Source organism: Passer montanus, unplaced genomic scaffold (genome assembly GCF_014805655.1).
Source record: "Passer montanus isolate IOZ18808 unplaced genomic scaffold, ASM1480565v1 scaffold71, whole genome shotgun sequence".
Classification (NCBI taxonomy): Eukaryota; Metazoa; Chordata; class Aves; order Passeriformes; family Passeridae; genus Passer; species Passer montanus.
This window is the reverse complement of record NW_024372259.1, coordinates 2,268,998-2,291,082: the sequence shown is the minus strand read 5'-3', so window position 1 is coordinate 2,291,082 and position 22,085 is coordinate 2,268,998. Positions and strand designations below refer to the sequence as shown.

The 22,085-nt window shown below is 53.7% G+C and overlaps 1 protein-coding gene and 1 long non-coding RNA gene across 3 annotated transcripts; one reads left to right on the top strand and one right to left on the bottom strand.

Annotated features, from left to right (window-relative positions):
* Positions 1-9,180: 9,180 nt before the first annotated feature.
* STX6 (syntaxin 6) lies at positions 9,181-22,071 on the top strand. The gene is made up of 8 exons (XM_039730323.1): positions 9,181-9,276; positions 11,498-11,667; positions 12,210-12,304; positions 13,992-14,054; positions 16,091-16,213; positions 17,447-17,553; positions 19,034-19,128; positions 20,613-22,071. Exons 1-8 carry the CDS (start codon positions 9,242-9,244, stop codon positions 20,687-20,689), a joined length of 765 nt encoding a protein of 254 aa, XP_039586257.1. The 5' UTR covers positions 9,181-9,241; the 3' UTR covers positions 20,690-22,071.
* LOC120512252 lies at positions 13,698-17,432 on the bottom strand. Of its 2 annotated transcripts, none has more exons than XR_005629976.1 (3): positions 17,111-17,432; positions 14,264-15,548; positions 13,698-14,034 (listed from the first exon to the last, which is right to left on the bottom strand). It is a non-coding gene; the product is annotated as an uncharacterized LOC120512252 (long non-coding RNA). The 2 variants fall into 2 exon arrangements; XR_005629975.1 differs by having other exon boundaries at positions 14,264-14,503.
* Positions 22,072-22,085: the final 14 nt, after the last annotated feature.

Sequence of the window (22,085 nt, the reverse complement as noted above, 5' to 3'; positions counted from 1 at the left end):
GCTGGAGGGCGAAGCGTGTCTGTGAGGATTTCAGGGAAAATCTGCCCTGATGTGGAGCAGAAAGCCGTGCTTGCCCAGCTGCCAGGCGGAGTTCTGCTCCAGGGGTCTGGCAGTGGGGCTCTCAGAAAGCCCAGGGCAGAAAGATCCACGAGGGGGCTGGGAAGGGCCACCGGAGGACAAATAGGGCATCTCCAAGGGGATGGGCACCACGGCAAGCTGGAGCACCTTGGCTGGCAGCTGGAACATCACTGGGCTGTAGCTGTGAAAGCTGGTGGCAGGATCGGCAGGGTGGCTGGGGGACACAGCGGGTGACACTGTCACCCCCAGACACAGCTCCAGGCACCAGGAAAGCCTCCAAGAAAGTTTCAGAGCTTGGAGTGCAGATCCTCCTCCTTCCACCAAGGGCTAACCACCATTTGCAAGCAAGAAAAAGAAGTGAAAGGGCCAAAAATTAAGGAAGTTCAACGTGCTGCCCCAGAGTACCAGTTTCCACTCCCAGCTGACACACGACAGCTTGCTTCCATCCCTTTTTTCCCAGGGGATGAACCCACAGACTCCCCCAAAAGAAAGCCACAGGCTGTCATGACATTTTGTTGGCCTGTAATCCCGTCCTGGCATTCTAGAAGGGCAAAAGGGTGGCTGGTCTCAGAGGTAACAAAAAAAAGGGTGAAGATGAGGCCACACCAACGCATAGTTGACATAGCAAGAGCCTTCTCCAAAAAAAAGAAAAACAACCAACAAACCCAGGCTCAGGACAAATGTGTGTTTTCCTCCTGGTCCGACACAGATGGAAAACCTCAAAATGCCACTCTCTGGGTGTCAGACACAGCAGCGTGTCAGCCTGGGTGATGACACCTCAAGATGCCAGCCCTCCTCCACCAAACCTCCGCGCTCCGTCCGGGGCACGCTCAGCCCCACGGCCAAAACAGCCGGGCCAGCTCCCCCCGCAGACAAAAAGCGCCAGAGGCAGGAGGTGCCAGGCGAGCCCCCAGCAGGGAGAGCCTGTCCCGGCCCCAGGAGCGGGGCTGTCCCCTCCACACCCGGCGTGGGAGGCCGCAGGGACGCCGGCTCTGGCGGTGGGAACCGGGGCTCTCCCGACCTGCCAAACCTGCTCCCCGCACCCCAGGGGCCAGCAACACCCTGTCCTAAGCCCTCAGGTCAGCCCAACCAGCCAGGGCGGGTCTGGGCTTGCGTGCCTGGGACGGCAGTCACGGCTCTTCACCCACATCTGCCCACCACCAGTGTCCCCTTGGTGATCCATCGCCGGCTCCGGGATTGCTGCTTGCCAGATCTGGGTGCTTGCATCTTCAGCAGAGGGTCAGAAAGTCGGATTTATACACCCCAGCTGGGCATATCCCAACTCAGGGGCAAAAAGCAGCAGTGCAAAGTCACCGCACCAGCTGGGAAAAGCCCAGGGCAGGTGGAGGAGGCAGAGCGTGGGAGCTCTGTGGGGTGAAGATGCCTGGATGCGAGCAGACTGACCTGTTCTGCTGCTCACCACCTCACCCTGATGGCACGAGGTGCAGGCACTGCCTTTTGGCTGCTACCCTGCCTGGGAACAGGCGGCCCAGCAGCCTCTCCCGGCCCTGGCCAGGGATGAGCAGGACGGGGATGGGGACTGAGTGAGCCCTCATCCCCCTCAGTGCTCACACAGAGCACCAGCAGGGAGGAGCAGGGGGGCAGTGCTGGTACCCAGCAGCACGAGTGTCACCCACCAACACCATTCCTGGTGTCAGGCACAGCCATCAGCACGTTGTTCCTGGGCCACCAAAGCCCTGCCTGGACACCTGCCTGCTCTCTTTGCAGAGATGGAGTGATGGTTTTCCCTTTTCCACAACAACATCTCATCTCAGAATCATGGTCCAGGACGTCTGCCAAAGCAAAGGTGCATGCACACTATATTTATTATTATCTGAAGTGGGCTGCTTCACAGACACATTTAATTCTCATCCCTGGGAATGACCTAAAGGCTGGCTTTATTTGTGTGTTGTCAAAGCGATCTCTTTCATTTGTTTCCTAGCAGGCACTACCTTGGATGGCAATCATCCTCGGGGGGATGCAGGGAGGAGGCGGGCGGGGGTCTCCGAGCGGCAGAGGCGGAGGCAGAGGCAGAGGCAGAGGCAGAGGCACAGGCAGAGGCAGAGGCACAGGCAGCCGGTTGAAGGCAGGCACTATTTTGGTGGCAGCCCTGCCGCTCCCTCCCAGGCTGATGTCATGCTTTAGTAACTTTGAGGCAGAGTCACATGGCAGCTTCTGAGGTCAGCGCCCGGGGTGGCTTTGTCTGCCTTCCTTGTGCCTGCCCCGAGGCTCCTCCGTGCCTGCACGGCCCCCTCCGGCGACCCCCGGCTCGGCATCCCGGCGTGCCACAGCTGGGCACAGCTGGATCCGCCCCTGCCCTGCGGTGTGCCCGCGGCGGGGACGCGGCCCCGGCCCCGCGGGTCAGGGGGGGATGCGGCAGGAGGGAAAGGGTGTGAGCGGCCGCTCTAATCTCCTCATGTGATCCAGCGGGCTTGGAAGGGGTTTGGCGAACAATTAACAATCCTCCGGCTCAGCTGCTGTTTCCCGAAATAGCTCTGGCAGCAGCAGCAGCAGCAGCAGGAGGAGGAGGAGGAGGAGGAGGAGGAAGGGGAGGAAGGGGCGGCCGGGCTGGCTGGCAGGCAGACAAAGGTGGCCTCTCCGCGACAGGCACGGTGGCCAGGAGGCAGCCCCGGTGGGCCACCTGGAAAGGAAAGCAATGCGACACAAAAGCAGCTCGAGGGAGGGAAGGAGGGAAGGAGGGAGGAAGCAGCTTGCCGTGCCGCTGATAATGGCAGGGGGCTGCGCGCACACCGCCGGCTTTTTTTGGAGGCTTTTTTTGGAGGCGTTTCAGCTCCGAGCAGAGCAGGTCGGCGCCGGGATGCTGGCCGGGGATTCGGGAGCGGGCCGGGATGCTGGGGAGCCCCGGCCCGGCCATCTGGCTGCCAGCGGGGCACCCCGGGAACGAGGATGTGGTTAGCGAGATCCTGCTCCTGACCCCCTGCCGCCCCCCTCGCTGTCACCAAATGTGCGGGCCAGGCCCCGGGGAGGGGGGGGCGGATGCGGTAAAGAGGTGGAAAGCCCTGGGATGGACGGTGAAATTCGGGTCTGAAGCACACGCTGGAGTCATCCATCACCAGTGCCTCTCTCTCCTATCCAGACCAGGGTTCGTGAGTTAGACCCTTCCTGAGAGGAGGATGGGAACAAAACCATCAAAAACCCCTCACCAGCAGCGGTGCTGAGGCTGCCCGGAGCAAAAACAGAACTTCAGGACGGCCAAAGCCCCCGGGAGACCCAGGCACGTCCCCCAGGGATTGCTGACGTAAACCAAACAGGACAGGGAGGAACATTTCCAAATGGGAATCTATCCGCAGCTTGAGTCCATTTCTGGATGGGAATAAACACCTAAATTGCAAGGCACCCACGTGGAGCTCGGGAGGAAGAGGAGGAAGGTTATCTGGGGTTGGTTTTTTTTCCCCCCAGAAAAATCAATGATTCGTGTGGATGCGGCCTGGACCTGCCACAATCAGATATTGGTAACTAATCCCCCGGGCTTCCCAACTGCTCTGCTTTATCCTTGCTTGGAGATAAGGTCAGAAGAGCTGGGAAACATCCCAAAACACAGCCCAGAGAGCCAAACGCTAATCGCTGATGAACGAAAGCCAAACACAAGTGAAACAAATACAAACAAATCAATACAAACCCAAACCCAAAGGAGAGGAAGCAGCTCCCTCGGCTTCTGAGAGTGCTGAGAGACCCGCCCCAAAACCACAGTGAGGTGTGAGCCTGCAGCACAGCCATGCACTAGAAAGCAAAGGGGTTTTCCAGGGTTAAAACCCTCTTCCCATGGCAGAGATCACAGTGCTGCTCTCCCAGGCAGGCAGGACTCTCTCCTACACTTTATTTTTTTTTTAATTTTCACCAGTGATCTGGGATTCCTCCTTCTCCCCCTGCACAAATGGTTTAAAATTTCCCTTCCCTCCCTCTGAGCCACTGGCTTGGGATTTCCCTCAGCTCTCCTGCAGAACAGTGACCTGTCCCTCTGCCCATCAGATATCCTGCTGCTCCTCCAGCAGCCTCTCCAAACACAAAGAGAGGGGGAAAAAAAATCCCACTCCCAGCTATCAGCTTCTTCAGGCAGCTGTTTCCCTTGGAAAAAATGTGACCCCGACATCTTTCAGTGGGTTATGGTACCGGCTTGGGTTTCCTGGGGAAAAAATGCATTTATTTGTCTGGGCTTTCCTATCAGACAACCCTTCTATTGTAGTCCACCTTCCTGTATGTTTTTTGCCCTCTCTGATACGCCTGCAGTGGGTCCTGTGCCACTTCCAAAGGCTGCCTTGTGTCCAGGGCAGAAAGAAGCAGGCCAGCCCTGCCATGCAGAGCCCGTGTTTTTTCACCGGAGTGATTTTCTCCCCAGCAAACTCTGAGCTCAAGCAGGCAGCAGCCTCGGTGACAGGGGCTAAACATCTCCAATTAATCACAGGAACTCCGCAGCTTTGTCTGCCCAGAGGAGGCTCTGCCTAATTATCTTTTCCCCCCTCTCCCTGCATCTCAATGTCACCTTCCTCGTAGCCATGGGGCAAATGACAGCCGCGTTCCCAGAGTGCAGATGTGTCCTTGGTGCCACTGCTCCCCGCTTGGGCGGGGTGGGGAGGTGGCACAGGGATGCTCGGAGCCACGGAGCTGCCTGCTCTGCTTCCCTCTCCCTTCCAGGTCCCCCAGGGCCACCGGGGACCTTGGGACCTGCTAGAAAATCACACCACAGAGGAGCAGCCATCGCTGAGAGCAGCAAGGGCAGAGCAGATCCTCTGCAAGGGCAGAGCAGATCCTCTCTGTGTCAAATCCCTCCTCCCACCAAGGGGAACTGAGAAATGGAACATCTGTGCCTGGCAGCAGGGGTTGGTGCCTCGGCTCCTGCTGATCTCTGCCCCTTCCCTCTTCCTGGCACTACCTTGTCCTTCTCGTGGTTTGTGGAGAGCCTGGAGCCATGGATCACCCATGGGCACAGGGATTATGAGGAAGTTTTTAGGGTTTAAAAGCTGCCTGGGAAAAGTTCCTTCTAATTTCACCCATAACAAGGACCCTGGCAGTCCAGCACCTCGCTGCTTCTGCAGCTGAACAATCTCTTTTTGGATCCATGTAAGACATCAGCAATCCTGGCACCCCACGGCAGGCAGTCCCAGGGATTCATCCTGCAGAAAGCAATGCTGCCTTTCCTCAACTTCATTTTCCCGTTTCATTCCCCAGAACACTGAATATTTAACTCCAGACCAGTGTTTTGCATCGTCATCTCTGCCTTAATCCTCTTCAAACCACCACTGACAATTTTCAACTATCACTAAAAACGAAAATGAGGAGGAAAACCACCAAAGCATCCGAAAACCTTTATGGCTTCTTCCTTTAGCTGTCAAACCTTTTCAGGGGTGGGGAGGGGAAAGTCCCCTCTACTTTTATAAATCCAAATTCAAACCAACACAGCTTTTCCCTGAGAAGAAAAGGCACATCTTCCACACCAAATGCACATTCTTTGCACCAAGCCAGGATGGGATCACACCCCCCCCCCATGCGTGTAAACACATGCCACAAAGATTTTCCTGATAAAAGTTCCAGGGAGCCCAGCTCTTCCCTGCAGACAGCTGGGATTCTGATGAGTTGGCACTTTTCACGGCGCAGAAATGTTTCATCAGATCTTTCCTGACCAGTTCTGCAGCTGTGTGCTCTGCACCCAGCTCTCCTCTCCCAGCAGGAATTGCTTAGCTGAGCATGCTGAAGAGCTCCCAAAAAACTCCTCGCTGCCTCCAAGCCCCAAATCAGAGCTTCCCTTATGGAACAGCAAAAAACAGCCTGGTTCTAAAAAATATAAACCACAGCGTGGTTGGAGTGGCTTTCAGGAGAAAATGTAAATTATTTACTACATCACATAAATTAATGTCTAGCATCAAAGACCAGGCTGTCTCTTTTATCCCTTGAAAGTTTACAACTTCCCTAGATTTTGGTAAAAATCCTTATTTTCCTCAACAGCTCTGTGAAGCTTTACACTTTTTGGAAATGGACTCAAAAATCTTAGGTATTTTCCAACCTAAGCGATTCTGTTAAAAAAAAACCAAAAAATATTTTCAAATAAATGAATAAAGCATTCAAATAATTTATTGAAGGATTTCTGAAAGTAAAATTCTAGGTAATTACTAGTAAATTCTAAGAGGCAACAGGACATTTCCCCTTTTCCATTCTCAGTGCAGCAAAGGTTTCAGGCACAGGTGGAAGTCACAAGAGGATCATGAGGTTTTGGGGCAGCACAAGGTCTTTGTGGGACAGGGACAGACAAACTGGACCAGCGACTCCTTGGAACTCTGTTTGTTCCTGGAGGGAACCTCCCATGCTAAGCATGCCTTTGGCAGGGACTCCCCAAATCCTGCCAGCGTGGGAAAGTCATCCCAAACTCAGCAAGGAAAGGCCAGCAAATGCCAGCCCTAAAGCTTCCACCTGTTGCACCACTCCTGGCGTGGGGCTGGCCAGAGCAGGAGGTGGATTTCTCAGCCCAAGAGCTGCAGAAACCAGTTCAACGTGTGCCACAGCCTTCCCACCCCAGGGTGAGCGTGAGGAAAGCTGCTGGGATTGCAAAAGCTGGCTCTCCTGTTCCCATGCTGAGGAGGCACCTCTGCAAACGGGGTTTGTGCCTCTGCCCTCCTTTGCTCGGGATGCTGACTGCCACCTTTGGGAAGGGCAGGCCAGGGTGTGCTCTCTGCTTAAAATTTGGGGGATTCACAGAATCACTGGGTTGGAAGAGACCTCAAAGATCATAAAGTCCAACCCACTCCAACACCTCAACTAAACCCTGGCCCCCAGTGCCACATCCAGGCTTTGTTAAACGCCCCCAGGGATGGTGACTGCACCACCTCCCCGGGCAGCCATCCCAGAACTTTATCACCCTTTCTGTGAAAAACTTCTGGCCAAGCCTCTGCAAAACCAGCCCAGGTGGGAGTAAGGCAGGGACAAGCACTGCTGAGTGTGTATGGATGGGGACATCTCCAAGAGCTCAGCTCCTAAAGAGCCCAGAGATGTGGGAGAGGTGGGAATGAGGGCTCCTGACCCAGGCATGGACAACATCCAAGCCCCGGAGGGCCGTTCTCACCCCTGACAAGGCAGGAGGAAGGAAGCAGTGCCTGTGCCTGTGCAGGGCAGGAAGGGCAGCAGGAGCCGAGCAGACTGCCTGTCGCTCCCTCCTGCTTCCTCCCTGCCTGCCTGGAGCACAGCCTGCAGGGACACAGCCTGCAGGGACACAGCCTGCAGGGACACAGCCCCACACGGCCAAGGGTTTGGTGTTTTGCTCCATGGAACTGGCTGAAGAGGGCTGGCTGGTTTATGTGAGGTTTGAAACGCTGCAGATCCTGTGGGAGGGAAGGGGTTTGGTCTCCTGGCTTTGCACAAAGCACAAAATTCCTTCCCAACACAAGAGTCTGACATGAGCAACACTGCTGCTGACTGCAGGTGTGTGAGGAGATGCTGCTTCAATGCCTTACCTCACTGCCCCTCTGCACTGACAGGCTGCTTGTAGCTCTCTAAAATAAAAAAAAATATTTTTAATCCACATAATGGATATTAATCCACATAACCCATGGAATGGGACACACAGCCCCTTCTGCACGGTGCTGCTGGGGGCACAGTGGTGCTAAGGACTGTGGACCACTGTGGGAAAGCAAAAAGTACAAAATTTCTCTTGGGTTTGGCAAAAAGCACACAATTCCTTCCCAGTAGAGGACTCTGACATGAGCAACACTGCTGCTGACTGCAGGTGTGTGAGGAGATGCTGCTTGAATGCCTTGCCTCACTTCCTCTGCATTGAGAAGGCTGCTTTTAGCTCTCTAAAAGAAAAAAAATAATATTTTTAATCCACATAACCCATGGAATGGGACACACAGCACCTTCTGCACGGTGCTGCTGGTGGCACAGTGGTGCTAAGGACTGTGGACCACTGTGGGAAAGCAAAAAGCACAAAATTTCTCTTGGGTTTGGCAAAAAGCACAAAATTTCTCTTGGGTTTGACATAAAGCACAACGTTTCTCTTGAGTTTGGCAAAAAGCACAAAATTCCTTCCCAATAGAGGAGTCTGACATGAGCAACACTGCTGCTGAGTGCGCTGTGCTGAGAGCAGAGTGTGGGGTCAGCAGTCCTGAGAGCCCTTCTGGAGTGCTGGGCTCCAAGGACGGGGTGCCAAGGATGTGAAAAATGCCAGTTGCTTGCTTTTAACATTTTAGAAGTTTAATAGGAATGAAATGGTTATAAAAATGGCAATGTAATTAGAGGAATAAAAATTTGGACAATTGAGATTAGGACAAGACAATAAAAATTAAAGAGTTAGGGACAGTACCAGGCAAAATAAACCCAAAAAAGGTCACAGGTTAACAGAGGATTAACCCTTAAAAACAACAGCCTGTTGCATATTCATACATCTCATACATGGTGCATAAATTCCATTCAAACCAAGGATTCTGGCTGGTCACTGTCACCTTCTTCCTCTTAATCCTTCAGGGCTGAGCGAGGTGGGAAGATGTTAATTTCTTCTGATAATGGAGCAATAAATTCTCTTTCTCTGAAAGATTTAGGAGTCCTGTGGCTGCTGTCTGGTGCAAGTACCTCATTCCTTTTTTAAAAATATCCCATATACATAGTTTCTATTTTAACACTATAACCTAAAACTGTATTTAATAAGAAAATTAATACAGCATAACTTCCTAATATAGCACAGATAATAACAATAATTTTAATATTTGCGAAAAGCCAATCCTAAAATACACATTTTTCACAAAGGAGATGCAGCCAGACTGTGCTCGGGTCTGCCAGCCACCAGGAGGTGAAAACATGGGAGGGAAAGGATGGGAATCAAGGCAGAGAAGCTCCAGCTGAACAGAAGGAAGAACTTTTCAGTGTGGGAGAGACCAGGTGATGAAGAGTGTGCCCGGGAGGCCGCGGAGTGTGTACGGACACAGCCCTGCGGTGAGAGGGGAGGCGGCACTGACCCACCCCGTGCGGGCAGAGCTCCCCGGGCAGAGCCGGGACAATGCCGGGACAGGGCCGGGACCAGGCCGCGCCCCTGCCCTCAGCCGCGCCGCCATCATGGCCTGACGTCACCGGCCCCGCCCACCCCGCGCGGAGGGGGCGTGGCTGTGTGGGCGTGGCCCGATGGAGGGGGCGTGGCCGGGCGGCGCGCGGCGGCGGCAGCGCCATGTCGATGGAGGACCCCTTCTTCGTGGTGAAGGGGTGAGCGCCGCGGGGCTCCGCCGGCCCGGGGGCAGCGCCGGTCCCGGGGGCACCGCCGGCTCGGGGGCACCGCCCCCTGCTGAGGGCCGGGCCGGGCCCCGCGGGCCGGGGGATGGATGTGCGCTCAGGGGGCGGCTGCCCGGCCTCCGCGGGCTCCGTGAGGGGCCCCGGCCGCGGCTGCAGGTGCGGCTCGGGGCAGAGCGGGGCTGGGGCTGGACAAGGGGGAGAGGAGCAGGGAGCGAGCTGGGGGACAAACAATGGCCGTGAGAGGAAGAGAACGCAGGGAAATGCCAGCTGAAGGTGGCCAGAGGAAAGTTGTCATTAATAGGGTGGAAGGAGCTCTGTTGGAGGGTCCAGTGGAGGGCACAAAGATGGTTTGGGGTCTGGAGCATCTCTGGTGAGGAGAGGCTGCAGGAGCTGGGCCTGTTTAGTCCAGAGGGGATCTCATCAGTCCGTGTAAACATCTCTAAGGCATGTCAGGAGGATGGTGCCAGACCCTTGGCAGCAACAGGGCGAGGAGCAGTGGCCATAAACTAAAACACAAGAAGTTCCACCTCAAGGTGAGGAAGCACTTCTTTACAGTGAGGGTGGCAGAGCGCTGGAAAAGGCTTCCTAGGGAGGCCATGGAGTTTGCTGGAGACATCCCAAACCCATCTGGAGGTATCCCTGCTCTAGGTGATGGTGCCTTGACAGAGGCTCTGGACTGCATGATCCACAGAGGTCCCTTCCAACCCCAGCAATTATTCTGTGAGAGCAGCTCCATCACTAAACACTGCCCTCGGGCCACCTTCGGCTTGTGCTGGGGGCTGGTCTTCTGCCCCTTGTCACAGCAAAACAGCCCTGAGGAGCAGCAGGGGGCTCCTGGAGGGGTGCTGGGGGGAGCTTCGAGGAGAAGAAGTGTGGGGAAGGACAGTGGTGCAGCAGGGAAGGTGAATCCCTTTCCCAGGATAAACTGTGCTGAGAGGAAGGTGTAGGAGTCGCCATGGGTGGGGAGCAAACGTCCTGTCAAACTTTCCAGAGATGTTCCTGCGGCGTGTGGGGAAGGGCAGGGAGGGGAAGGGGGATGTGCTGCCGCTCCCACAGGTAATTATTACCTGCCAGGTCCGAGGGGCTGCTGTGCTGCAGCCACCAGAACTGCTGCCTGTTTGCTTTCCTGGTGTCTGGAGCTCCTCCCATAGGGGACACCCAGCTCTGCCTTGCATTCTTGCTGTTGGGGACTTCCACAAGTGTGGAAAAAAACAAAACAACAAAAAAAACCAGCCAAACAAAACCAAAACTTGTGCTGGCAAGTAGAGGAGGGAATGAAGTTTTCAGATGCTCAGTGCTGGCTTTGGGGCACTCAGAGTGGCAGACTGGGAGCTGTAGGTGGAGAAGAGCAGGGACATGCATCAGAGTGCTGAGAACCTGCAGCTTGGACAGCAACTGCAGGGCTTCAGGCCCTGGGGGAACTTAGAGAGCTGCACTCCTGGCACCTCAGTGCATCTGCCCTGCTTTCCTTCCCTGGGCTGAAACATACACTCAAGCTCATGGTGGGCACAGTCTGATCTCATCCCAGCTCCCTGTGAACCTGGGGGAGCAGTTCCCAGCTCAGGACTGCAGAGTTTGTAAATGCAGGTAACCCCACTGAGGGTCTGTGACCCGAATTCACAAACCTGCTTGCCCCAAACCAGGCTGTCAGCACTGCCTTCCCCTGCTGTGAGTGCACTCATCCCCAAAAGAGCTTAGAGCAGCAGAAAAAACTTGTGCTTCCTAAGCCAGCATGGTAGGCCTGTGTGTTTTTTCAAATGCTGGATTAAAATAAACAGTTCTGCACTCACCAATCTGCCTGGCTGTGGAGTGGGGCAGTTCCTGTAACTCTGTGTGCCCTTGGGGTATCTTACATGGGTAGTTAAGGGCCTGGAGAGGAAAACTGTTGGGAGAGGAATGCCAAGTGTGGATTGCCAAAGAGCTGCCTTGTTCAGACCCTCTGCCCTGGCTTGCCTGGGTGACACCCAGCAGCTCCCCCTGAAGAAATATGTCCCTTCATGAGTTGCTTCATGCTGCAGAGAGGTGCAGGGCAAATCCTTATTTCACAAAACAAACATGGAGTTGTTGGAAGGAGACGTGGCTGGGAGGAAGCTGTGGCAGCCCTGCTGGGCTGGACACGGGGCTGTCCCAGTGTCACTGCTGCAGGGCAGCTGGTGGTAATTCTTGGCTTCTCTTCCCTTCCTGCTGGCTGCAGGGAGGTGCAGAAAGCTGTGAACACTGCCCAGGGGCTCTTCCAGAGGTGGACAGAGCTCTTGCAAGATCCCTCCATCGCCACAAGAGAAGAAATCGACTGGACCACCAATGAGCTCAGGAACAACCTGCGGAGCATCGAGTGGGACCTGGAGGACCTGGATGAAACCATTAGTATCCTTTTTGTGGCCCTTTGGAGGTAGCTGCAGGTTGTACTAAATAGCCAAGCCCCAGTGCTTGTCACTCTTGGCAAAAATCAGGACTGCCTGGGATTGAATTTTGTGTTCACATTGGCTTTTCTCAAACTGCAAATGAGAAATTAAGTCAAGGATTTTCCTTTTGTCTCCCTTTTTGCAAGCTATATTCTAAGGGGCTTTGTTCTAAAAAGCATACTGTGTTGTGTGAATCTGGATTTCTGTGGGGTCAGTTCATTCTCCAGGCTGCCTTCCAGAAATACTCCTTTTCCCTTGTGTTCCTCTGAGTGCTCCTGAAATCTCTGCACAGCATCACAGAACCAAAAAAACCACGTGGAAAAGAGAAACCTTGTGTGTGTGCGTGCACTGCCGTGTCTCCTTTTCCATCCAGCCTGCTGCTCTTTGCTGATCCCATTTTGGGACCAGGCCCACCACCACAGTGGCCCCCTGGCACCCTGGGGGTTTGTGTGTCCCTGTGTGTACCCAGCCCTGCTTCCAGGGACTCCTTGACTCGGTGCCCAGGCATCGTGGAGGCAAACCCGCGGAAATTCAACCTCGATGCCACAGAGCTGGGAATCCGCAAAGCCTTCATCACCAGCACGCGGCAGGTGGTCAGGGTAAGGAGCCTGCCCTGGGGCTCAGGGCCTGGGGGGATTGGTGGGTAAAAAAGGACATCTTGGGGCTGTTCTGTGCTGGGCTGGAGCGCAGAGAGTGAACCTGCTACCTGCTGAGTCTCAGGCTTCCTCCTCTTCCCCGTGCGTTCCCTCCTGGAGCTGCCCAGAAGGGTTTGGGGGTGCAGGTGCCCCACGGAATTCCCTCCTTTTATGCTGCTGACCCTTGAAGTCCTCACACTGCTCTGGCAGCAGTGAGCTGGGAGCCTGTGGTGGCAGGAGGAAGAGTGAAGACCCAGCTGCAATGTGGAGCCTCCCTTCAGAGTTGAGGGAAATCTCTACAGTCCTGAGCGTTTGTAGCACTGGTTTTCAGCAGCAGGGAGACCACTTTGAGCACTGCCAGATGGTTAAAGCCTGCTGTTATTGACATGGTGACTTCCACTTCCTACCCCTGCGAAATAGTCCAAACAACCACTGGATTTATTTTTAACTTGAGGAAGATTTTTTTTTAGTTTAGGCTTACGCTTGAGAAGTAAAAAGGGGATTGTAACAACTTGGTGGTAACAAATAGAGAAGAAACATCTTTCCAAAAGCATCACTGCCTGGTAACAAGCTGCTAGTTAGGAACTTTCTGTCTATTAATAGCTACACTGAGGTTCTGCTGCCCCTCATGACTCTGATGTTCCTGCTTCACAAAATGCACTGGTGTGGCTGGCAGCAAGCCTGTTGCCCCACCTGCAGTCCTGTGGTCTGGATGCAGTTCCTAAGGCTTGCTGCCTGGGAACTGATCCCAAAACCACACTGGCCCCAGGTAGCAGGCATGTGCTTGCTGCCTTGTCCTCAGTGTAGTCCGCTCCCTAATGGGCAGGATCAGGCAAGCCTGCTCTCTGGTCCTCTCCTCCTGGCTGAAAAATGCTGGGGAATGGCTTTTGGAGCAGTGTCTCCTACTGGGAAATGAAATTTGTAAGTGGCCCTGTGCAGCTGGCCTCCAGTTTCCATGGGGGAAATTTGTGATGCAGACAGTGAGAGTTAACCAAGTGGGATGTGATGGTGCTCTTCAGTGATGTGTTGCACATCTCTGAGCAGTAAAACACATCTGGATCCTCTGGTGGCATCAGAACTGCTGGTGGATCTGCCAGATGACGTTGACTGCTTGCTAATTTATAAAAACCAGGTTATGTTACATTGTGATGGGGAGCTTTCTGTGGTTAGTGACCTTCTGCAGGAACTCCACAGCAAAAATTCATTGGTAGGAGGGAACATTGACACAGTCAGAGGGGATGGGCACAGGACAGGAAATCTGCCTTCTACTGTGGAATATAAAACCAGATGCAGCTGGGAATGAAGCACAGGAGGTTATAGGCTTCAAGGCCTTGACAAACACTTCCTTACATTCTGTCAACAGGAACATTCTTTTATTGTACAAATCAATGTGGTTCTGGTTATAGTGGAGAAAAATGAGTAGTAAATGAGGAATATTTTCAAAATACCCCAATGCTGTTGATTCCAGTATTAGTATAACAATGAAATTTCTACAGTATGTTTCCAGACTCTTCAAAAGTGTGGGTTTTCAAAGAAAATCTCCCTTCCCTCTTTCCCCCTTGTAGAAGCTTTGCGGGGTATAAACAGCCCTGAATTTGCCTGTCATCTCAAATCCAATGCTCACATGCTCCTTCTTTTGTTGAATGAACAGGACATGAAGGATCAGATGTCAAACTCATCCATGCAAGCACTGGCTGAAAGAAAAAACAGGCAGGTGAGAGCCAGAAGGGGCAATGTATTTCTGCTACAATGTCTATCCTGTGTGGAGTCCCTCCCCTTACAATCCTTGGGTGTGGGAAGGGGCTCCCAGGCTGCAGCCAGGCTGTGTTTGAGCTGTGTCCATTTGGCTGCCCTGGGAGAGCTGGTTCTCACAGGCTGCCAGCCTCTCCCAAGCCTCTCTCAGAGCAGTAAGTCAGCACTCACCATCTGTCTTCAGAGCTGGTTTACAGCTGTCAGCATTGCGCCATCCCATGGAAAGGGAAATCTCCCTCCTCCTCCTCGGGGGGAAGCAGCTCAGAATCCATGTCAGTGAATGTAATCCTGCACTCTGCTGGATTTAGGAGCCAAGATGGTGCAATATCCTTTCATGCAGCTCCTTCTCGTAATAGCCGTGTAAGAAAATGGAAGGAGCTCCAGGAGTCTGGTGTTGTCTGCACTTGTAATCTAAGGAATAGAAATAGATGCAGCTCGTGCTGCTTCCTGGCTGATGGAGAGGCTGTAAGGAGATACTGCAGCTGACTTCCAGACCCACTCCAGTAAAAGCTGGTGTGTGCTTCATACACTTAATTGTCTGTACTGCATCAGCCTCACCACACGTGGCAAAAACAACAAACCGGGAAGCACAGAACTCATTCCTGAGCTTGTCACAGGGTTAATTGACATGCTTGGCAAACACTCCCAGCAACAAAGTCCCTGACACCCTTGCTCAAACAAGTCTGTAGCTTTCCCTGCGATTTGCTGCTTTCCTTTGCATGAGGTTCCTGAGAGCTGCAGGAGATCATATGGCCCAGCTCACACAGTGACATCTGGTCAGGAAAATCAACTTCCCCTTGCTGCCTTCCTCTCCCTTCCCAGCCCCTCACCTTCATTCCAGACTGCAAGGCTTGTGCTGGGCTTTGTGTCTGAGGGGCTGGCTGGCAGTGACCTGACCCTCACAGCCCAGGCTGCCAAACAGGCCTTTTCTATTGAAGCTGCAGGCAAAGCTAGAGCACTGCATTAAATAAAAAGGAGCTGCCCTTGCCACAAACTGGAGGGACCAGGAGCTTGCTCAGTGTCTTGGGGGCAGAAAAAGCCAGATGTCCTGCTGGCTTCCTGCATGGTCAGTCTGTCAGCTTTCCTCACCCCTCCTTGAACCTTATAAGTCAGATGCACCCTAGACACAGTCTGGTTTTCAGCCTGACAGAGCAGCCTGGTCATTGTCTTGCTGTTCTTCACAAATACTCATCCTGCCCACAACCAGCAGCTGCAGGATGGTCTCATTACAGGTCAGCCTGGCTTCCACACTGGAGGGCAGAGTCCCTAACCCTTCCCTAGTGCTGCAGGGTGCAGCTCATGTGCAGGTCATGTTCATTCTCCAGCATCTGTCGCTTGGGTTATTCCCCTTTCAGACATATTTGGCTGGAGAACACATCTCTGCAGGCTTTGCATGAGTTTATCTGTTCAGGTTGTAGGCAGGTAGCAAGAGTGACTTTGCTGGCAGCTGAAGAGCCTGCTGGAGAGACAGGCAGCCTGGATCACAGAACACAAGCATACAGCACTGCTCTGGTTATACATTGCATTATTTTACTGTCAGCTCAACTGGTTCAGTACTTTATCCAGACCCTCTTAGGCCCCTGTCATTAGCAGCAGAGTGCTCAGATGGAGCTGTACATCTGTTAACACAGCATACCCAGACACTTTCCCAGCTCTCATGTCCTAGCACACAGTGCTGCCTGTTGAGCAGGCCTCTGCCAGTCCTTTGTGCTGTGCAGGCCTCCTGCACACACTGCCAGTCGGCCACACTCCAGCTCTCCTGCTGCTGGAGAGGCATCTCTGCAATTCCAGGCTGCAGAGGCTTCCCAGGCTGGCATTTTGGCTCTGTGTTGGTTTAGTTCATGACAGCACTTTGGCTGAGTAGCAGCAGAGCAGGAGGGAAGGGATGCTGTGTGCGTGTGTACACGAGCGTTGCCTTGTCTGCCTTCCCACCTCACCCTGCAGACGGGCTGTGAGCAGACACAAGGGTGTTGCTAAGAGCTCTCTGCATCTGTTCAGGCACTGCTGGGAGAGAGTGGGAGTCAGAGTTGGAGCTCTGGACCTGACAAGTACAGCCGTCTGGACCGGGAGCTGCAATTAGCAAATTCACATTTCATCGAGGAGCAGCAAGCTCAACAACAGGTAAGGCAGCTGGCATCACAGACTCAATAGCTTTGCTTGCCAAATGGGTGCCAGGGGGGCTGGTCTGGCTCCAGGAGCCTGACAGTCCTCCTCTTTGCTTGTGGCATGTGTCTGTGCCTGCATGTCCTGTGCAGCACAGCTTTGGGTGATCTTGGCACAAGGTTCTAACCCTGGAGGTGTGGGGCTTCTGCATTTAGGAGGCAGTTGGCACAATCTGGAAGGTGTAGCACACTAGGATTTAATAGTGCAAGGATTGTTGAAATCCTTGGAAGAGTAGAAACACTGCAAAAAGAAAAGGGCCCATTTGTCTTATGCAACTTCCCCTGGTTAAAAAATGTTTGGTGTTGTTTGTGTGCATCTCCCATCAGAGCGGGCTGGGGGCAGGAGCACGCGCCTGCTTCCTTTTCCTGCTTTTGTCACCGTGAGATCAGTGAGAAGGGCTGTGTGAGGCCTTGGGAGAACCCCTGGAGAGGCACTTCCCAGCTGCACTTCCAGCTGACAGGGGAGTTTGCCTGGAGAAGTGCCCAGGCCAGGCACAGCCTGGAGAACTGCAGGGCCTTGACACAGGCAGTGACTTGGAGGTGGCAGACTCTGCTGAAGCTCCTGGCCCATGGTGCCACCTCGGCTTCCAGACACGTTTTACCTACTGACTCCAGGGGGATAAATAGCTTCAGAAATAGGTAACTGGGGTAAAGCTAATCCTTAGCGTGACTGTGCCCTGAAAATGACTTAAAACAGCAGCAGACTTATTCCTTTGGCACATTCAGAGCCTGGCTGGCTATTTTTAGCTGTAGAAGCTGCAACAGCCTTCTGCTTGCATTAACCCCTTGTTAGCTGCAGCACATTCCAGGTGGCATTTCCCAGGCACAGCATCAGTGTGCCTCCCTGCCTGCTCACCTTGCCAAGGTTTTGATGACCTTTGGAGCTTTCCAAAGTCACTTTAGCTGTGCATGCAGCGTGGATGAGCTGAGGCTGGATTTGCAGGGATGTCTGGAGGCTGCAGCCCGCTGTGCCGTGGGGATGCCATGCCGTGGAGTCTTTCCCTGGTTGTCTCCTCTCCAGCATTTCTCAGGAATGCAGTCCTCATTCCTGGTGGCTTAGGTCTGAGCCCAGGTCTCACAGCTGATGTTGGCTGAGCAGCAAGTGCCTGTCCAGTGGATGGGCTGGCTCCAAGCCAGCTGCAGGCAGCAGATCTGTAATTGCCCACTTCTCTTCTCTTCTGTTTGGCCCCAGCTGATTGTGGAGCAGCAGGATGAGCAGTTGGAGCTGGTCTCTGGCAGCATCGGGGTGCTCAAGAACATGTCCCAGCGCATTGGCGGGGAGCTGGAAGAGCAAGCAGTGTAAGTGTGGTGGCAAAAACCTGGCACAGGGCTGGCTGCAACATGGCTGGGTGTCCTCACACATCTGTCTGCCTCTGGTAGAGCCTGGAGTTCACTGGTCCCTCAGGCAGCCTCTCCCTGCCAGCCTGTGGGAAGCATTTCGTACTGCAATCTGCAAGGATCCCACTGCAACCTCCTTCCTTTAGAAGCCTGCATCTAGGGCAGGCCTGACTGCCACCTCACCTTTCCTCTCCTTTTCACACACTCCCCCTCAGGCAGCCAGCAGATAAGGGAGGGAGGTGCTGAGCAATGCAGATGCTGGCTACTTCTCCACTCTGCAGGGTTTGTGCTGCCCCTGGACAGCTGCTGGGGCCAGGAGCTCTCAGCTGTGCCCTGAAACGCACAGCACAGAGCTGCTCTTCATCACTGGAGTTAAAAATAACCCTCACCCACGCAAAGGGTTAAAGGGCAGCTCACCAAGTCATTTTGCATCCATCCATTTACATATAAATTAGATTTCTTTCCCAGTTCTTGTCCTTTGCAAACAAGTTCCCAGTTGTGCAGGCTAACAGCAATGCTTCCAGAAAGGCCTGAAGGGCTAAAACCCCTCCTTGTTTGGCTGGTAGGAGTCTGGAGGGCCATGTCCCTTATGAAGTGATTTCATCTTGGATGGAGAGGAGGAACTTTCAAGCTCCCTCCTGTGTGAAGGTGTGCAGCATGAGAATCCTCTGCCCTCACAGAGGAGATTGGTGTGGTGCGTCTGTTTCTAGATCATCACACTTGCACGATTAGCTCTTAACTACCACAGTGAGGTTTTCCCCACTGAATGAAGGTTTAACAAGTGCCCTGGCACTCCAAATGAAGTAGTCTGTCCTTTTAAATGCATTAAGCTTTAAAGTCCCACTGGCTGGAGACAATTGGATTAGTACCTTGACTCTGGATGCGCACTGGCGTTGACAAAGCATGGATTCAGGAAGGCTTTCAGATCCATTACAGTCACTGTGTGGAGGAAGTAAAAGGGTAACTTCCATGCAGAGCTTGAAAAGCACCTTAAAAGCAACTGCAGATCTCATTCCCACTTGAGACATGACTGAAACAAGATTTTAGTTTAAACTGCAAGCCCTGAACAAGAAAAGGGATTTAAAGCCCAAGCTGATACGTAGATGCTAATCACAGATTATAAATGAGACTTTCCTTTTTTAAGGAGGAAGCCCCTCCCCCACTCCTCACCTTGCAGATGTGTGTAGAGTTCAGCCACAAACACCCAGGGAGGATCAGTCTGGCAGGAATCCCGAGTTACTTCCCACCAAAGCAGAGCTGCTGTTTCAGCAGCTTTTCCCCCTCCCTTGGGTGCTTCCAGGAGAGGAGGCCACATTCATTTTGTCTGCCAGGGTGTGATACTCTGCTCACATCAGTGTTTTGATCCACATGTGTGAACATGGTGCACAATTCCCAAGGGATGTGCCACGTGCTGAGCAGTGCCCTGCTTCTGTGTCCTCAGGATGCTGGATGACTTCTCCCACGAGCTGGACAGCACTCAGTCACGCCTTGACAACGTCATGAAGAAGCTCGCCAAAGTGTCTCACATGACGAGTGGTAGGTCCTGGGAAGTGGGATCCAGTCCTGGAAAGGGAGACACAAGCCCTTGGATCTTCAGGCTGGGACACTGTGCTCCCACCCACCCACCCAGGCAAGGGGAGGGAGCAGCTCTCAGTTCTTGAAAGAAGGGGAAAGTTTCCAAGCCCGGCAGCTGCTCCTGCCCAGACACTGCTCTGCTGCCTGTCCCTCCCTTTGTTTTATTTACAGATGCCTTTCTATTTATGCTGCTGCTGCTGGGAAAATCCCCCTCTAGCTGGTGGGAGGGGAAGCTCTGCAGCCTCCTGCTCTGCTGCAGTTTCCCGGGCTGCCTGTGGAACAAAAGCTGTCAAGGTGCCATTAAACACCCGCCACGTGTGTGGCTTGCCCCGCACCAGAATGCCTGCAGCAATCTCCTTCCCAAATCCCACCTGCCCTGGGGCTCCTGCTGCCTGCAGGCTGTTGTGGGTCCCATCTCTCTCAGCTGGTGGAGGAAAGAGCTGAATTCTGTGCTGCAGCCACAGAAAAGTCCTTATAAGGCTGTGCCTGAAGCCGGGGCGCTGCGGGCAGAGCAAACAGGAAGCCTGGCCTGGCTGCCGGGAAGTCCCACGCTGCCACTGCCTCTGAGCCTGGCACCGTGCCCAGCAGTGCCTCCTCACACCCCTCTCCCCCGGGTGCTCAGGAGAGCAGCAGCCTGTCAGGAGGAAAAGCATTCCTGCTCTGCAGGATTAGGCTGTCCGAGGGATTTATGAGGTGGTGGGAATACAGCCCTAGAGAGACCTCTTGGAGTGCTGACAGTGCTCTTTGGGTCAGCAGTAGCTCTGCAGCAGCACAAACCCTGTGTCTCTGCCCTTTCCTCTGGGAAAACCCATGGATCTCTGCAGAGTGTTTCTGAGTGTTGTGAAAGAGCTGGAATTCCTGCTGGAATCACCTATGCCAGGGAGAGTGGGAGGGCTCTTTCTGGGGTAGCTACTGTGTCTAGGAGTTGAGGGGGTGCCAGCAGCCCTGTCCCACTGCTGCACCATCATCTCATCATCATCATCATCTCAGGGGGAATGTGGTGTTGAGCCAATGAGGTGTAGAGATGCCCAGGGAAACCTGATTCCTGGCCCTGTCCTAAGGGAAGCCTCCACAATCTCTTCCTGGCAGAGCTCCTCAGGGCAGCTTTCACCAGATCCCTTCTTGTTCCTCTGGCAAACAGATTACTCCACGAATGAACAGCAAACACAGCAGCTCTCTGCTTGTTCTCCCAATTGCTTTTGAGCCAGCTTTTCAAAGCTGTTTGAACTTGGTTGGGAAGAAGCCTCAGAATTCCCACAGCTGTTCCCAAACCCCAGTGTGTCCTGGAGGAGAATGCCTCACTGCAATATTCAGCGCCACAGCTTTTCTCCCACAGGAACTGTTGTTTCAGCTTTTTGTAGCTTAAGCTTGAATTTGGTTCCTAGCAGAACCAAATTTTCCTTCCCCACTAAAGCAGGAAGACTGATGCTTCCTTTTCTTTCCAGATCGACGGCAGTGGTGTGCAATTGTTGTCCTCTTCGTCATCTTGCTAGTGGTGCTCATCCTGTTTTTTGTCCTGTGATGACAAAAACTGAACTTCCTGGGACGCCCCCTCCCCGCCCCCTGGCCCCGGCAGCGCGGGGAAATGAAACTCTCCCGATTTCCGTCCGCCCACAGCGATCCCGGCAGGAACCCCCGCACCCAGCTCTCACCATCCTGCTCCAGGCCTGCGGCTCGGCGTCCCCCCGGCCCCGGGGAGAGGGGGCAGCGCTGGAGCTGCCTCTCCCCTGCTGCGCTGCAGTCTGGATCCATGGAGCTGGAGGGGACCTGAGCCCCGCGCTGCCACCGCTGCAGGTAGGAGCCGTGAGAGATAGATGGACACAGCAGCGAGCCCTGGGGACGATGGGACGGGGGAGGAGTTACTGAATTCACCGAGCATCACAAACTGCGCTGCCAGTGCCAGCCTCAGGCATTACTGGGAACGGTGAAACCCCCCAAGCCGCAGCGAGGGAGGGGAGCCCTGGCCCTGCTCCCCGTGCCCCTCCCTGCCTCCTGTGGGCGGGCTCTGTAGCAGCAGTTCACTGCCGAGAGAGCACGGTGAGTCCTGCCAGAGCTTTCCTGCCCTCTCCCCGGGCAGAGGGCAGAGCTGTAGGGTCTCATGTCCTGCCATCGGCCACCCAGGCCCCCTCAGACACCCCAGAGCTTCAAACCTGGGGTGCTGCACTCCGAGCGCTGGCAATCAGCTGTGAGCCAGAGAGGGAGAGTCTTGAAGCTTTTAAACTTGCCTCCCTCACTATACAGGCCTCTAAAGCTCATTGACTGATGCTTTCTTTGCCCTTGTATAACTGAGTCTCTGCTTCTGTTTAACAGCTGCTTCTCTTTGGCAAGTGATTTGCCAAGTCTAAAATAACTTATTTTTTTTAAGAAAAAAAACTTTAAAGATTTTTTTGATGACCATTAGAGCCACGTTCTCTCTGCGGGTGCACGACACACATGACCAGAGGAACAGTGCTCAGTGATGTATTTTAAGTGTACATGAACTTGTAAATAGGATGTCTTAATTTTTCCCAACCGCTATTTTTTGGACGCCTCCGTTGTAAGCAACCAAAAGGCAGGAGATTCGAAGCTAGGATCATGTTTCCATATTCCTTCCCAGTCCTTTTGTCACCTCCCAGTTGTTTGTCACTCCAGTTGTCTCAGCAGTGTTGGATTCCCTGCAGGGAATGTGGAGTAGCCAGGTGGGCAGTACCAAAAATGTGGTGAAAAAAGCTCACCTGGGCAGAGGAACGGGCAGAGGGACCGTGCTGCAAGCACCAATTGTGGGATGGGGGGTGACTCTTGAGGAAAGCAAAAACGGTTTCTTACTCCAGTCTGCTCCCATATTTTGAGTTGCAAACATGAAAAGACTCAGCACAGCCTGGCTTATGGCTCCCAGATGGGGCTGGGGGAGGAAGTTAATTGGCACTGACGCAAAGACT

What these genes read in the sequence shown, in the direction of transcription:
- STX6 (XM_039730323.1), top strand. Translation starts at nt 9,242, where the DNA reads ATGTCGATGGAGGACCCCTTCTTCGTGGTGAAGGG. An exon ending in CCCTTCTTCGTGGTGAAGGG is followed by an intron (nt 9,277 to 11,497) that starts GTGAGCGCCGCG and finishes TGCTGGCTGCAG; the next exon opens with GGAGGTGCAGAAAGCTGTGA. An exon ending in GCACGCGGCAGGTGGTCAGG is followed by an intron (nt 12,305 to 13,991) that starts GTAAGGAGCCTG and finishes TTGAATGAACAG; the next exon opens with GACATGAAGGATCAGATGTC.